The 15112-nt window shown below is 43.6% G+C and overlaps 1 protein-coding gene across 1 annotated transcript in view; it reads left to right on the top strand.

Annotated features, from left to right (window-relative positions):
* The window catches only part of F13A1 (coagulation factor XIII A chain), a 123891-nt gene that overhangs the window by 42105 nt on the left and 66674 nt on the right, over positions 1-15112 (top strand). Inside the window, exons 4-5 of the mRNA XM_061591308.1 lie at positions 4340-4591; positions 7314-7432. Of these exons, the coding sequence (XP_061447292.1) occupies positions 4340-4591; positions 7314-7432 (371 nt within the window). The remainder of the gene's footprint in view (positions 1-4339; positions 4592-7313; positions 7433-15112) is intronic.

Genomic DNA, 15112 nt, shown 5'->3' with positions numbered 1-15112 from the left:
TGAAGTTAAAGCATTGTGTAAGCGTTCCTAAACATTATGGGAAAGAAATGAGGAACTCAGCCTGGAATGGGTGCTGATTTTGGTGGTATCTTCATGTTAGAGTTGTATTCCTAGGAGAAGGGAATATAGAGCATACAGCCAGGCAATAGAACACCCACATGGCAGAACATCTGACTGCCATTACTCACTTGCTCACCTGGAGCCCAGTTGCAACACCAGGTGCTTCCCTCTCTACCCTAGATAAGTCCTAGATAGGGAGGGAGGGTATGCTACCTGCAGAGCAATGCCTTGTGTCAAACAGGGTCCAAATAGCATCAGTGTTGTTTGAAATGTAATTATGGAAGGTGCCTTGGAGATCTTTCTGGTTCAAAAGGCAGGACAGAAATACAATCTTGGCTCAAACTAGAGAAGAAAGAGAATTTCGTTCAGTCTGCATTTTTAAGCAAAGTGACCCAGTTTGCACCTTCCAGACTACTATATTTATTGGCTGGAACATAATTATCCTTTGGATTTTGCGATATAGTTTTGCGATATAGTTCTCAGCTCAACGTACCAAAATGCATACAATATTATAGAGAAAATACATTTAGAAATTTGTACATTGAGATAAAATATTCTGGAAGGATGAAGCCACTCTGTAGTTTTAACGGGTTTTCCTTAACTTATTGGGGTTTTGTGTTGGTATGTTACTGTGATATGGAATTTATTATTTTAAATTGAGTATTGTATTATGTTGCATCCTGCCCTATTAATGGTTTTTTATGAAGGGCAGGTTAGAAGTACTAAAGAAATTACTGTGCACAAAACTACTATTTTGATATACATAAATAGTTAGAGTTCAGAATTCACTAGATGCAGATAGTAGCCTGAAGATCAATGAAGAAATGATGATGAAAAGCTTGAATTCAGAGGTCCTAATTATGCAAGGGCTCTTTTTTACTTACAGCTTAATTCAGCTTCAAATCACCCCTTTCCTAAATATAAATATCAAAGATTAAAGCAACTGAAAGGGGCTGAGATAACAAGTTGCATGAATAAATTTTAAGGATGTACTGTTACTTTAAATCTGTATCCCTTGGGTGATGCTGAACACTGAACAGGCACTTCTATCAAGTTTGCAGTTTTAAAGTGTTTTCACTATTCACAGCTACCAGATATTTATCTGCCTGTTTATTCAGTGGTGTTAGTGTGCATGGCTCCTTACTGTGCATGGCGTCTGTGCCTCAAGGAGCTTCCAATCTAAAACTTGACGCAGGGGAAATAGAGGAAGGGGAGGAAGACAGGGGTAAACAGAAAAATATGTGGTCCAGTTACAAACATTTACACTTTGTTACAGCTGTAGCAGTAGAAGGTGGGAATTAGGGGACTGAGCCATAGTCTGCATGGAAAAGGAAGTGAGAGAGGTGGCATCATGCAGAGAAGCACTTCCAAGCATATGGGGCTGCAAGGGAGAAAGGACAGAGTCTTTGTGAAGGAGAATAGACCAGGGGTTGCCAAAGTGGTGGACTACAGCTCATATCATCCCTGATCATTGGCCGTGCTGACTGCAGCTGATGGGAGTTGTAGCCCAAAACATCTGGAGGGCACCATGTTGGCTAACCCTGGTGTATAAACATACTTCCTACAGGTATTAACAAGTCAACAGCTGTCAACACTGGTCACATATGTGAACCTTAAAAGAGAAATCAATCCATTTCTCACCCCAAAATTAAAGCATTGGAGAGGGTTTCCTTCAAGTATTCAGGTTCAGCAAGTTGATTTTCCTCTTGACATTTCAGTTTCTTTAGTAGCTGGGCTTTCTTCTGGACTAGGCTTGCTATTATACTATGTAGCAGAACTGAAGCCAAGCACCTACTGGAGAAAGAGGAAAGGTCAAACCTGGCAAGAGTTCAAATAAAGAGTTTGCATTCAACTTGTTGATCCCATTGTTAGGTGCCCCCGGCCGCTCATCTTGGTTGCCTCTTTAACATCCCCCTTTCTACCCGCTCCCCTTTGAAGACCCCTTTTGAAGTGTCCTTTACAGTATCTTCCCAAATACGCTATCGATTTGGCTTTTATTTCTTGTGCTTCTTTTGAAGGTCTCTTCCTTCTGCCACATGGCCCAAATATTTTAGGTTAGATGGAAAGTTTCCTGGGTTATGTCACCCAAGGCCATCAAAACACCAGACACGGAATAATGGGCTCAAGTTGCAGGAAGCCAGATTTCGACTGGACATCAGGAAAAACTTCCTAACTGTTAGAGCCACACGACGATGGAACCAATTACCTAGAGAGGTAGTGGGCTCTCCGACACTGGAGGCATTCAAGAGGCAGCTGGACAGCCATCTGTCGGGAATGCTTTGATTTGGATTCCTGCATTGAGCAGGGGGTTGGACTCGATGGCCTTGTAGGCCCCTTCCAACTCTGCTATTCTATGATTCTATGAAACCAAAATAACAGCTAGAATCGCATGGAATATTAAACTAGTGAACCATTTCAATGGAGACAAATCCAGGGCTTTATAGGTGCCAGGTCTAATCCCTGGATATGCCATGTTCGGTGCTAATATTCAGGTCCTAAACATGTGTTTCTGCAAGGATGTCTCCTGCTAAACAAGGAAAATCTCTCTCAGTCCTTGCTTTCGCCTTTCTTGGGTGCAGCAGCTCCTCCTCTACTGAATAGACTGAGTGGGACAACTCTGGGACAATAGAAGCATAGGAGGCAGCCCTATGCCAAGGCAGGCCACTGCCCCATCTAGCTCAGTATAATCCAGGAATGGGGAAACTCTGGCCCTCCCTACGTTGCTGGACTACAACTTTTATCATCCCAGGCCATTGGCCACGCTGATTGCTGGGTGTCCAGCAACATCTGAAGGGCCCACCCTTGATAAAGGTTGGCAGTTAAGGAAGGATAACTTGTCCTCCCATTCTGTTTATATGGGCAGGTGACAGTAGCTGATACTAGAGAAGGACCCACATTGTTGTCAGGTGGTGTGCATTTTATGTATTTTATATTCTTCATTGTTTTACATGTTTCTAGTTTTAAATTGCTTTTATTTATTGCATTTTATCTTGTTAAGTTGCTTTGAGACTTTTTCTTTTGTATAAAGCGACTGACAAATGGTGGTAATAGTAGCAGTAGCAGTAGCAGTAATAGTAATAATAATAATAATAGAGAGCCAGTGTGGTGTAGTGGTTAAGGTGCTGGACTATGACCCGGGAGACCGGGATTCGAATCCCCACACAGCCATGAAGCTCACTGGGTGACCTTGGGCCAGTCACTGCCTCTCAGCCTCAGAGGATGGCAATGGTAAACCACCTCTGAATACCACTTACCATGAAAACCCTATTCATAGGGTCGCCATAAGTCGGGATTGACTTGAAGGCAGTCCATTTCCATTTCAATAATAATAATAAATAGGTAGCAGAGCTAAACATTTGTTATATAATTTAGTATCAAGGCCTGGAACCCTTCAATATCTAGGGCAGGGGAAGGAACACTTTTTTCTTCTGAGGGCTGGATTCCCTTGGGGGCACTCTGTCAGGGGGTCACAGACTAGAGCTGGCCAGGACTAAAGCCCGTTGTGGATGAGACAGGGCCCAAAGCAGACAGACCCACCTCTTTTCTTTCCTACCTCTCTCTTCTTTCTCTTTCTTTCTGATGCCTTCTTCTCTCTCTCTCTCCTCCCCCCCACGCGCTTATCACAGTGCCAGAAGAGGGACAGATCACTCCTGCCAAAAGTTTGAACTGGTTGCTTACAGACGGCTTTCTCCCATCCGTTTTAGCTTCACCTGTTGTCCCCCCCCCATCCTTGCTAAAGTTCTGGACTGATGGTCTGTGGAGGCCGGGCTTTCCCTCCTCTTCCATTCCTCCCTCTCTTTTGGCTTTTCCCCATTTTTGCCCTGACACCCTCCTTCTGTGTCTCTCTGGGCTCTCCCTCCCCATGTGAAATGAGGCTGTGGGCCACAGGATCTCCACTCCTAATCTAGGGTGATCTGTGCCCGGGTTGGTGAATAGAAGATTCTTCTGTGTATTCAACCAAGGAATTGTATTTGATGGCCTTTTTGTGCCTCCCAGGGTACTATTGTCCACAGTTTATGTAGACAATACAACCTTTGGTGCAGTTGAGAGTTGGTTTTAAGGAGCAAGCAGATGTTAAAGATATAAATGTTGATGAGAAAGCTAAATTATGCAGATTGTAAAAACAAAAAAAGTGATACATCAACTGTGATCCTACTGACATGCACTGGGCGATTCCTAGCCCAGTTTTTGCTACACAGTCAAAATGTAAGGCAGTTATTCATCTGCTACACTCATTCACATAACTATATTTCTATTTCTTCTCTTTCCATCTCTGCAGGGCGATATCCTCAACAAAACAAAGGCACCTACATCCTAGTCCCTTTGGTTGAAGAGCTACAAAGTGGGAAATGGGGTGCTAAGATCACTCACCGTGACGACAGGTCTGTGGGCCTGAATATCATGCCAGCTGCAAACTGCATTGTGGGGAAATTCCGCATGTATGTTGCCGTCTTGACTCCAATCGGCACTCTCAGGACAAGGCGAAACCTGGAAACAGATACATACATCCTATTCAACCCTTGGTGTGCAGGTAAGGCCTGTGCAGCATGAAGATACTTTACAGCTTAAGCAAAATCGTTACTCCAAGGACCTGACACTCCGAAGTTCTGTAGAGGGTGAAGAACAGACCATCCCAATGGGCCCTCTCTGGTGTTGAGATTGGCAGAAGGGTCCCTCGTGGTAGTTCAACTGTCCTCAAAAGTTTGGGGTGGTGGTGGCCCAGGAGAGGGCATTTTACGTGGCAGACCCTAAGTTGTGGAATTGCCTTCCCACAGAGGTGCGTCTGGCACCTTCACTCTATGACTTTTGTCATAGGCTGAAGACACACCCCTTCATCCTGGTGTTTGACACTTGAAATATATATATTTTAGGACCCTCTCTAGTTGTGAATGTAATTTGTTTTAAACCATTTTTAATAATACATTTTATATGGCTGTGACCTACCGTGGGACCTACTGGTGAAAGGTGGGTAGTAAATTTGGTGGTGGTGGTGATGATGATGATGGCCAGCCTCAGATGTTAGCGACTGTGCCAAACATTTCAACAATTTCTTTTTCAACCATTTGTTGGGTGGGTGAGTAGGTGGGGAGGGGGCAAAACCAAAACCAAAAACCGAAAGAGATTTCTCTGATTTTGGGGTGTGGCATTGTCACTTACCTTGTACTTAACCTTACAAGGTGGCCAAGGGCTTTCTGGATTTGTTTTTCTTGCTTTTTAACCTTCTATGTTTAAAAAAGATCTGTGCTATTCACAGTGATGCAAGGATATCTCCGTAGCTTCCTGCCACCCACACTTCCAGAAAAGGCTTGTGAGCCATATTATGTTGCATCACTTTGCTCCTGTGGCCTCCCAGGCAATGTGGTTGGCAGGAAGTGGTATGAGGCTCTCTGCACAGATTCCCACTTCCTTATGAGACCTAGGCTACCACCTATTAATATTTTTAGAAATTCCTCCCACTCCTGGAAGAAAACAGCCAAAAATAGCTCCCCGTTTTTGTAAAGAGAGAACATTTTTAGGAAACTGGTGCATGTGTATGTGCAGGGGAAGGGCTGTAGCTCCATGCTAGAGCATCTGCTTTGCAGGCAGAAAGTCCCAGGTTCAATCCCTGGCATCTCCAGGTAGGGCTGGGAAAGATTCCTGTCTAAAACCCTGGAGAGCTGCTGCCAGTCAGTGTAGGCAATACTGAGCTAGGTGGACCAATGGTCTGATTCAGTAAAGGACAGCCTGACTAGGTATAAAGCAGCTGGCTTCCTAGATTCCTGACCTTCTGGACTAATCTGTAGATCAGAATGCAGTGGTCTTTCTGAATTTTGCAAAGCACTTCTCCGCTCAAAAAATGTACCAGAAATGAGAAAATATGTATTTTATGATAACATGCTTTAGAAATGCATGCACAGAGATGAGAACATGTATTTAAAGCAAGTGTTTAAATAAAATATCCATGCAGGCAGAATGGGACAGAATGGATGACTTATGAATGAAGATGTGCAGAACTGACATGGACCAGAAATAGTCTGATCTGGCCGTTCCTACCACAGATTGATTAAGCAGCTGAGGCTCGGCTTCTCAGTCAGAATTTGCTGCTGTTGTGTGCAGGCAAAAGCCACACATCAGCAGAAAAGTACTTTCAGATGAAGAGGGATAGCTTGCCTCTTCTCCTCCCTGAGGGAATTGGTGGTACGTGTACATGCACTGATGTATACCCTCATTTGTGGCCTAAAAGAAACAAACAAACAAAGACTTAACAGCCATAAAGCTTCCCTGCCCAGCCTCCTGGAGCCAGACATCACATCAGGTCAACTGCTATTACAGGAATGGGGAACCCCAGGCCTGGGACCGATACAGTCCTCCAAGTCTCTCTGTCTAGGCCTCAGGACTCTTCTCCCCAGGCCATGCCCTTCACTGGCTCTGCTTCACACGCTCCTTGAGTGTTTTTTCTGTCTGGAATATGCCTTTCAATTCTAATAATGCCTTTTGTTTGCCTGGATGGAGGATATAGAGGAATGTGTGGAGATGCTGACTGTACAAAGGTCACATTCATACTCATAGTTCCACCTACTTTTGCCTCTGGCCCCATTCACCAGTGGCCCGTGGTCCCCAGAAGGTTGCCCTGAAAGGAATGTGACCCTCAGTCTGAAAAAGTTTCCCTGCTCCCAAGACAGAAGGCGGCCTGGCTATCTGAGGCCAACCGAGGCTCCTTTGCGCTGCGGTATCACTACATTCAAGGGGGATTTTGATTTACTTTTAATGTCTGCATTACATATAACAATGGGCAATTCCTTCAGCCTCTACAGTGTGCAGATCTCCCTCCAGGATCTTCTGACTCCGTGGCAGGTTTGGCCTTTAAATGTTTTGACTTTGACTCGCTCTCCATAACGATTAAGAAGTTTTGACATTGTTCTTTGATCTGCTATGCACTAATTGCATCAAGGCACTCTAGACGTTTTCAACTTACCAAATCATCAAAAGCTTGATAAGAGGTGACATTTTAATCATGCTTTACAGATCCTGCTTAAAATACTTAGGAGTTGCCTTCCTCCCCCCTTCCCCTTTTAAATTGAAGAATTCCTGATTTCCAGTTGCTAGGGATTGTGTGGAGAGAAAAGATATCCTACTGCTCTGCTAGATGAACAACAACAATAACAACAAAAGCCTTTTCCTTAGCGTCGTATCATTCTGCAGGACTAAATGCTGACATCTGATAAGCACAATGCTTGTATTGACGAGCTTCCGTACACAACATTTTGTTGCAGAGGATGCTGTGTTTCTGGAAGATGAAAAGGAAAGGCAAGAGTATGTCCTGAATGACCTTGGGGTTATTTTCTATGGAGACCCTGACAATATAAGAACCAGGAGTTGGAATTATGGTCAGGTGAGTCCGTTTGCATGGACGAGGCAGATGTTCTGCCACTTATGCTGCAGTCCTAAGACCTTGTTTATCAGCAAAGGAACACTTTAAACTGAATATTGGGTTGGAACTGCTGTGCCTGGGTAGTACTATAGACCACAGTGCTGTGTGACATTGCTGGAACGTTGCTCTTTCATGCTTCAGACAGATGACGCTGGTGCAATTGCAATTATTTTGGAGGTATCCTTCCTATAACAAAAATATTTATTTTTTTATTTAACAAAATTTATATACTGCTTGATTGTAAAAAAACTCTAAGCAGTTTACAAAAAACATTAAAATGATCAAAACAAGTAATTAAAAACATTTTAAAAACAGACTGAAAATATTAAAACACATCAATATTTATGTGCTTGGGTAAGCTTGCCTAAATAACAAAGTTTTAAGCAGGCGCTGAAAGGAACACAGCAAAGGCACCTGCCTGATATCAATAGGCAGGGAGTTCCAAAGAATAGGTAACATCACACTAAAAAGAACAATTACTCAATTGTTAAGGGCTTACAAAGCCTGGCCCGCACCTCCGTCCCAAATATTTGCAGTAATGTGCTCTGTAGATTTTTTCACATGTTTTTAAACGGTGTACATCTGAGACATATTAATATGACAGACAGGTGCTGGAAAATGTGTGTTTATTTATGACTATGTCCCAATAAGGCATTCATGCATATATGGGTTGCTCAGATCTGATTTTTCGATGTGCACTTTTATCCACATCTGAATGCTTTCAGTTTTATGCCTTTGAAATCTATTTCAGTGTTTCCTATCCACCAAAGTAAATGTTTCAAGTATGGTGGGCAAAATGGCAATTTAATTTAATTTCTTTTTAAATATATATATATATACATTTCATAGGGTCCTGCACAGACACCCCTCCTCCTCCCCATGGCTCCAATCCGGGGGGGGGGCATCAGGCTGACTCACCTTGGGTCATCCCAGGGATCACCCACCCCACCTCAGAGCCACTCCTGAATAAGTTTGGGGAGAGCAGGGCTTATGTTTAATTAAAATACCCCCCTAATTAAACATATGGCAGGGAGGGGGCGGGGAAAGGATATGTTGTCTTTGCTTCCCCTCCCTAGATGAGAGCAGGGTCATTTTTCCCTAATATTTCACATATACCAGATCTTTGCAAAACAGCTGTTTCAAAAATAAACAAAAATTGTGTGCGTCATCCTTGGCCAAGCAGCAACAGAGAGGTGCCTCCTGATCTCTGTCCCCGCAGTGGCCGTGGAACACCCCTCCAGGGAGAGAACTAGCAGGCCACTGAGGAGCACTTTGCCAGGATAAGTCAAGGAATGGCCAAGGTGGAGGCATGCAGGGTGCCAATCTCTAGATCCTCCTGCCCGCAACGCAGAAGGCCATGTTGCAGCTTGTAGAAGGTTGTATTGAGCAACCATTCTAAGTTTGATCAGATGTGCACAAAACTTATATATTACAATTAAAATAAACAGTATGTTTCACACACATGGCCAAGGCAGGAAGGAGAGAACAAACTACTGGGGGAGGAATTTGGAGAGTGCCCAATTCCTCCTTATATCTTGAAGGGCCAATTTTATTTTTAATACAGCTGCTTTGCACAAGAGCAATTCTACACAAAAGAACTGTTTTAAAAATAAGAATATCCATGTATTACCAAAATGTTTTCAGCAACAACCTGAGGAAATAGCCACACTGCACCCTTTCCTTTTGGCTGATGGAAACAGAATCCCTCGTTTATGCTCAGGTGAGGACCAAAAGGAGGTAGGGGCTGTGACAACAAAGAACACAAAGAAATGACACCGTATGTGTAACACACCACCCACAATGTGATCTCACGATGGATCCACAGTTGGGTAACATGCAATTTTATATTGGATCTTCCCCCAATCAGATTATCTGCATAACTTTGGGAAAATCCAGATTTAATAGGGGGGAACTGTGGACTGATATATTGATGACAGTGACATTGTGTAGACACTGCAAAAAAACTTGAAGTGTGAGTAGCAGCGAGTCCACAAGAAACTCCTGTACAAGATAACCCCTGTATCAGAGGTGGGGAAGTGGATCTGGCCAGCGGGTCAGAACTTTACCTCCCCCACCAGCTGCAGCGCAACTTTGACAGGTGGGCAGGGGTGCCCATCGGTCAATCACTTGATGTTGTTATGACAACTTCAAAGGGTTCAGTGCTGGTCAGCTGATTGGTGCTGACAGTGCACTTTCAATGGACCTCTGCAGGTGCAGTTTGCATGCAAATTGTTTCAATGCAAACTGTGCCTGCAACTGACATTTTTCCCTTTCCTTTGCCCTTGTGGTTTGTACCGCAGCCCGTGTGCTCTTCACTCTCACTGACTCACTCCCATTCACACTCGCTTATTCACAGCTCCCACACGCCTCCCTTTCTTTCACTGCCTTGTGCTGCTGGGCTGAATTAGCACCCTCTTATCAGGAGTGAGCAAACAGAAGAACCAAATCAGCTAGCAGAGGCAGCTCTCTTATTGCTGCATCACTCTTTGTCATCAACTTTCTTCCCACGGGTGCTTCCTTCAAGCCAGTAGGAGGCTAGGGAGAGGAATGTGCAGCCTTCATTTTCAGTGGTGGAGGCAGGCGAGATGGCTGTAGCGGCAGATGTTAGTAAGAGCAGGCCATCTGGCTGGATGGCAAGAAGGAAATCTTGTAGAAGGCAAGGGGAGACAGGTCCAAGCAGAAGTATTGGGACTGACCCCGAGCCCTGCAATCTGCCAATCGATCGCAATCAACATTCTTCTCACCCCTTCACAGTGCTAGGATTTCCTACCTGCAATACCTCCACCTTGTCTAGATTCAATTTCATCCTGTTTTAAGAGCTCATTCATTTAACCACAGCCTCAAGTCATTGCTGAACAACTGAGAAAACTGTTCTTGATGCTTCGTTAATGAAATATAGAACTCGAGGGAAACAGTATCAGCTTATTTATGATCCCCGCCAGCAAAGCTCTAGATGATTTCTGACAGCAGCTTCCTATAGATTATAGATGTTAAATAGCATCAGTGATAAATACCAAACCATGTGGGACACCATATGTCAACGGCTAGGGGCTGAGCTGGCATCACCACTGATGACCAATTGAGTTCATTCTGATAAGAAGGAATCATTTGACAGTTAGAACTGATATCACAGCTAGCTGTTCAAGCCAAGCTAATAAAATTTAGCAATCTTCTGTGTCAAAAGTCACCAAGAGACCCAAAATTATGGAGAAGGAAGAATATCTTCTCAACTTCCAGATGTAAATAAAGTTGCTAAAGCTGGAAGTATGACTGAAATGGATCCAGAAGGGATGTGGTGTTCAAATATTTCATTAACTGTTCTGCTACCCCACTTTCAATTATCATTCCTCAAAAGGGAAGGCTTGAAACAGATATAGGAATGGATTTGTCAGGTGTGGTGACCATCACCCCCTTTTGCAAAGGATAAGCCTCCTTCCAAAGTGAGATGTCCACTATTTTAACCTGCAGACCTCAAGCACCTCTCAGTTGGCCTTAACTAGCCAAGACAGTATATTCTGAACACCATGCGATGGCATCACCTTCTCATCTCTAGTCACTCTGTCAGCGTTCTTGAGGGAAAGCTGATGTGATCTGAGTAACTGTAAACAGAGGTTGCTCCTGCCTGTTCTGGACTAGACTCCGTCACAAATAAGTTGGAATGGATTTGAACAACTGTACCAGTTTTAACAGTTGTCTCAGTCTGCTCAAGTCTCACCCCATAGTGGATGCTCCTTTTGGCATAAAAGCCTTCAACACTGAGAACAGCTCATTTAGACACAATTCTATAGATACAGTGATGGAAGAGAAGAATGATTTCTTCTTTACCATCATTACCATTGCCTCCTAGACCTCAAAACAGGCTCCTTGATATGCTTGGGTAGATTTACCATGAGTCCTAACGCCATGTAAACTCTTGTTTCCTTTGCATACCAGGTGGCTAGGGTCATTTGAGATAGGGGCAGATATTCGATCAACTATGTCCATTGCTCTGATCAAGCACTCATTCCAAATTTTCATCAGAGCAACAACATATTTATTGCTGGCACCGCCTCTGTATCCCATCACCACCACTGAACACCCCATAATCCATTAGTCTCTGTAAGTGTCCATGGGCAGACCATTTTAATGGATCACCCAGCCTTTTCCAAGTAGGCCTTGATCAGGTAATAATCTAACCATGACAAAAGTCTAATTTTGGTACCCCGTTACCTGGTACACTTATCAAAGAGCTGGGTTTGTCTATGGTTCTATGTTAAGAGTACACTCTGAGTGAAACTCAGGGGTGATACTACATAAATGTGGGAAATTATATTTTAGCTATAATTTCAGCCTATGCTCATGGCTGTTATATTGTACAAAGTTCTGGCAAGTTGTCAAAAAAATACGGGGAGCCATAACCAGAAGGAGTTGTGGTTGCATCAGGGAATGTAAAAGGTACCTGGCAACTCTATATTGGGCATGGCCAGATACAGATGTAGTTTTGACGGATTACTGGTTTCTAGAAATTAACAATCCCTCTTACATTTACATGATCAAACCTAAACTGTTAGTAGAGCAAGATGAATGTATTATAAACCACAGGCGGCACTAGTTTAGGTGCGAAGTCTGCATTGTATTGACCTAACTTGCATAGTTGATTTCAGTGAAGACTTGATGTCTTATTTAGACACTGATTAAAGTGGGGCAGACTAAAGACTGCCTCCGCCAACAACTATAAGATTTTTTTTTAAAAAAAATCTGCTTCTGATGATTCATGTGCTGCTAGGGATGGGATCCATTGGCTGGTACCAGTTCTAAAGAATTTAATTGACCTAACAAGTTAGTATAGATTTGAGTTCATTCTTTGTCAGCTAGCTGCTGCTTTTACTGATCAGACTTTTCCCCCCCTCACAAAAATGATGATATAAATATCGATATTTTTAAAGGAAATGTTGATAAAATTATTGTCCTTAATATCAATATTTTAGAGGCAGATTTTTTTTAAAAAAGCCATGAACAATCACTACATAAAAATCAGATCTGCAACAATACAGAATAAGCAAATTAATGGAAAATTCTGTACCAAATTGGGTGGAATTACAGCACATCATTATTGATGGGAAATTCTGGGATTCATTGGACTGGGGGTCCTAGATGACACTGAAGACACAGGCTTGCAGCAAAGTTAGGCCTTTATTGGTTATGTCCGCACAGTCAGTCTCCCATGATGTTGGTGGAGAGCTGCAACGTGATACTGCTTGCCTGGATTTTTATACATTCCAGGACAAAGACTTTAACATTAACAAATTAGGAGGTTACCCATCAGCATTACATAGGCATTACATAGACATTTCATAGGTAATGCATAGGCATTGCATAGGCATTGCATTGACATTGCATTATATTCTAGTCAATTTGGCAATGTTCAGGACTTCACATACCAGTACATTTTCGCTATGAGCTAAGTATTTCAGTTAATGCAATCCTTCCTACGTCTTGGAGAGTACAGGATTGTTCAGTGTCTGTTCAGTGTTACCTTATGGAGTTCAAGCTGTGCCATACATCTCAGCACAGTCAGTGAAGACAGCTCTGAAAAGAAAAAGGTTCTGGCTGGCTATTAAACTATTAAAATATTATATATCTTTATAGCTTTATAAAAGAATATATTTTGCTTATTGTTTGTATATAAAAAAATCCCCATCACTATATGCCATAATTTTATTTTTATTTTTATTTTATTACATTTTTAGACCGCCCTATAGCAATAAGCTCCCAGGGCGGTGTACAGCATGATAAAACAGGTTAAAATACAAAAACACAATAAAACATAATTACAAATTTTCAATTTTAAATTCAAATTTTAAAATTTTTAAAATTTTTAAAATGCCTGGGCGAAGAGGTAGGTCTTTACCTGGCGCCGAAAAGATAGCAAAGAAGGCGCCAGGCGTATTTCATCAGGGAGGGCGTTCCATAGTTCGGGGGCCACCACTGAGAAGGCCCTAGCTCTAGTTATCGTTCTCCGTGCCTCCCTATGCGTTGGGACACGGAGAAGGGCCTTCGACGTCGAGCGCAGCGACCGGGTAGGTACATAGCGGGAGAGGCGTTCCGCCAGGTATTGCGGTCCGATGCCGTTAAGGGCTTTATAGGTAAGAACCAACACTTTGAATCTGGCCCGGAAACATATTGGTAGCCAGTGCAGCTGGGCCAGGACAGGTGTTATATGATCAAATTTTTTTGTCCCAGTAAGAACTCTGGCCGCAGCATTCTGCACCAGCTGAAGTTTCCGAACCGTCTTCAGAGGTAACCCTACGTAGTTATAATAATCTAACAAATAATCAATTTGTTAGTCTTTAAAGTGGGGGTCACCAACCTGGTGCCTGCAGATGCTGTGGTACCTGCAAAGGCCTTCATTGGTGCCCCCAGGTAGGGACCCTAGACTAGGGCCAGGCATGTCTGGGCCCTTGGGCACCAGCCTGCCCCAGGCCCACAGTGCTGTACAGCTCAACATCTCTGCCCAATACAGGTGGTGTGGGGCTTAAATAAGCCCACCTGCCCCACCTACCTGTTGCATCATCCGTGTGTGCTGGGCATGCATGCCTGCCATCACCCAAGATGGCAGTGGAGGGATCAACCATTTAGGGATGTCCCCCATCTTAGGTGATGGCAGCCATGTGTGTGCAGTGTATGGGTGTGCACACTGACATGCTGATGTGTCAGGTAGGTGGGGGAGATGCCCGGGGGTGCCCACAAGCTCCCGTTTTGTGAACTGCAGCAGCATCGGGTTGCTGAGTCCCACAACCTGATGCTGCTGCAGATTGCTGAGCAGAAGCTTCTCCTGCCCACCCTAAGGAGGGCCCTGTGGCATCCTTCCCTGGCTCTCCCTGTCAGGTTCCCACCTGCTTGTGGCTACTGCCTTTCCCTAGGCACCACCAGGGACACCGCCAGTCAGGATCATCATTTTTATGTTTTCTCCACTCCGCTCTAGCACAGATCTCACTAGATCCCACTGCTAGGCAACACCACCAGTCATGTCTTGTAACCAATACTCCCAGAGACTTTGCCTGAGTCTCTCTATAGCTGGTTACTTTGTGACTGAGTGCTTATGCTGTTCCCAGCCCCCTTGTATCTGTCTCTATAAAGCATACAACTCTGGGTTGCTCTGGATACTTGTCTTTGTTACAATATCTCCCTTCACCGCTGCCACCATTAGATACTGTTTCTGTTCAGCCTTGGTAATTACCTTGCCCTCCCTTCTGGTCTGTATATTCCCCCAGCCAAGGATCAGGTCTTTGGTAAACCAAATAAGTATTCATTTACTAACAACAGGAAATAACAAGATTACTTTAGGAATGTTTCACAAGCGTATGGTTTCATATATGGTCACTCTTTATGTTTCTGTTCATATATATACTCTATAAATATCAGCCAAATACAATCCAAACTTCCCTCAGAACTCTGCCAACCAACCCTCACTAAACGACCTCACTCCAACCAACTCAACAACTTCTCCCCCCACACAACTCTCATCCTCACATTTACACCTTCAGCCAGCCAGCCACTCAGCCAATCATCATCCAGCATACTTCAGCTTCTAACCCATGTACTCCCCCTTTCTCTCTCAGTCATTTACCATACATCACCTAATAGACCCGCACTTACCAT

The sequence above is a fragment of the Rhineura floridana genome, chromosome 1 (assembly GCF_030035675.1).
Source record: "Rhineura floridana isolate rRhiFlo1 chromosome 1, rRhiFlo1.hap2, whole genome shotgun sequence".
Taxonomy (NCBI): Eukaryota; Metazoa; Chordata; class Lepidosauria; order Squamata; family Rhineuridae; genus Rhineura; species Rhineura floridana.
The sequence above is the reverse complement of the archived record's forward strand: the minus strand, read 5'-3'. Positions and strand labels throughout refer to the sequence as shown.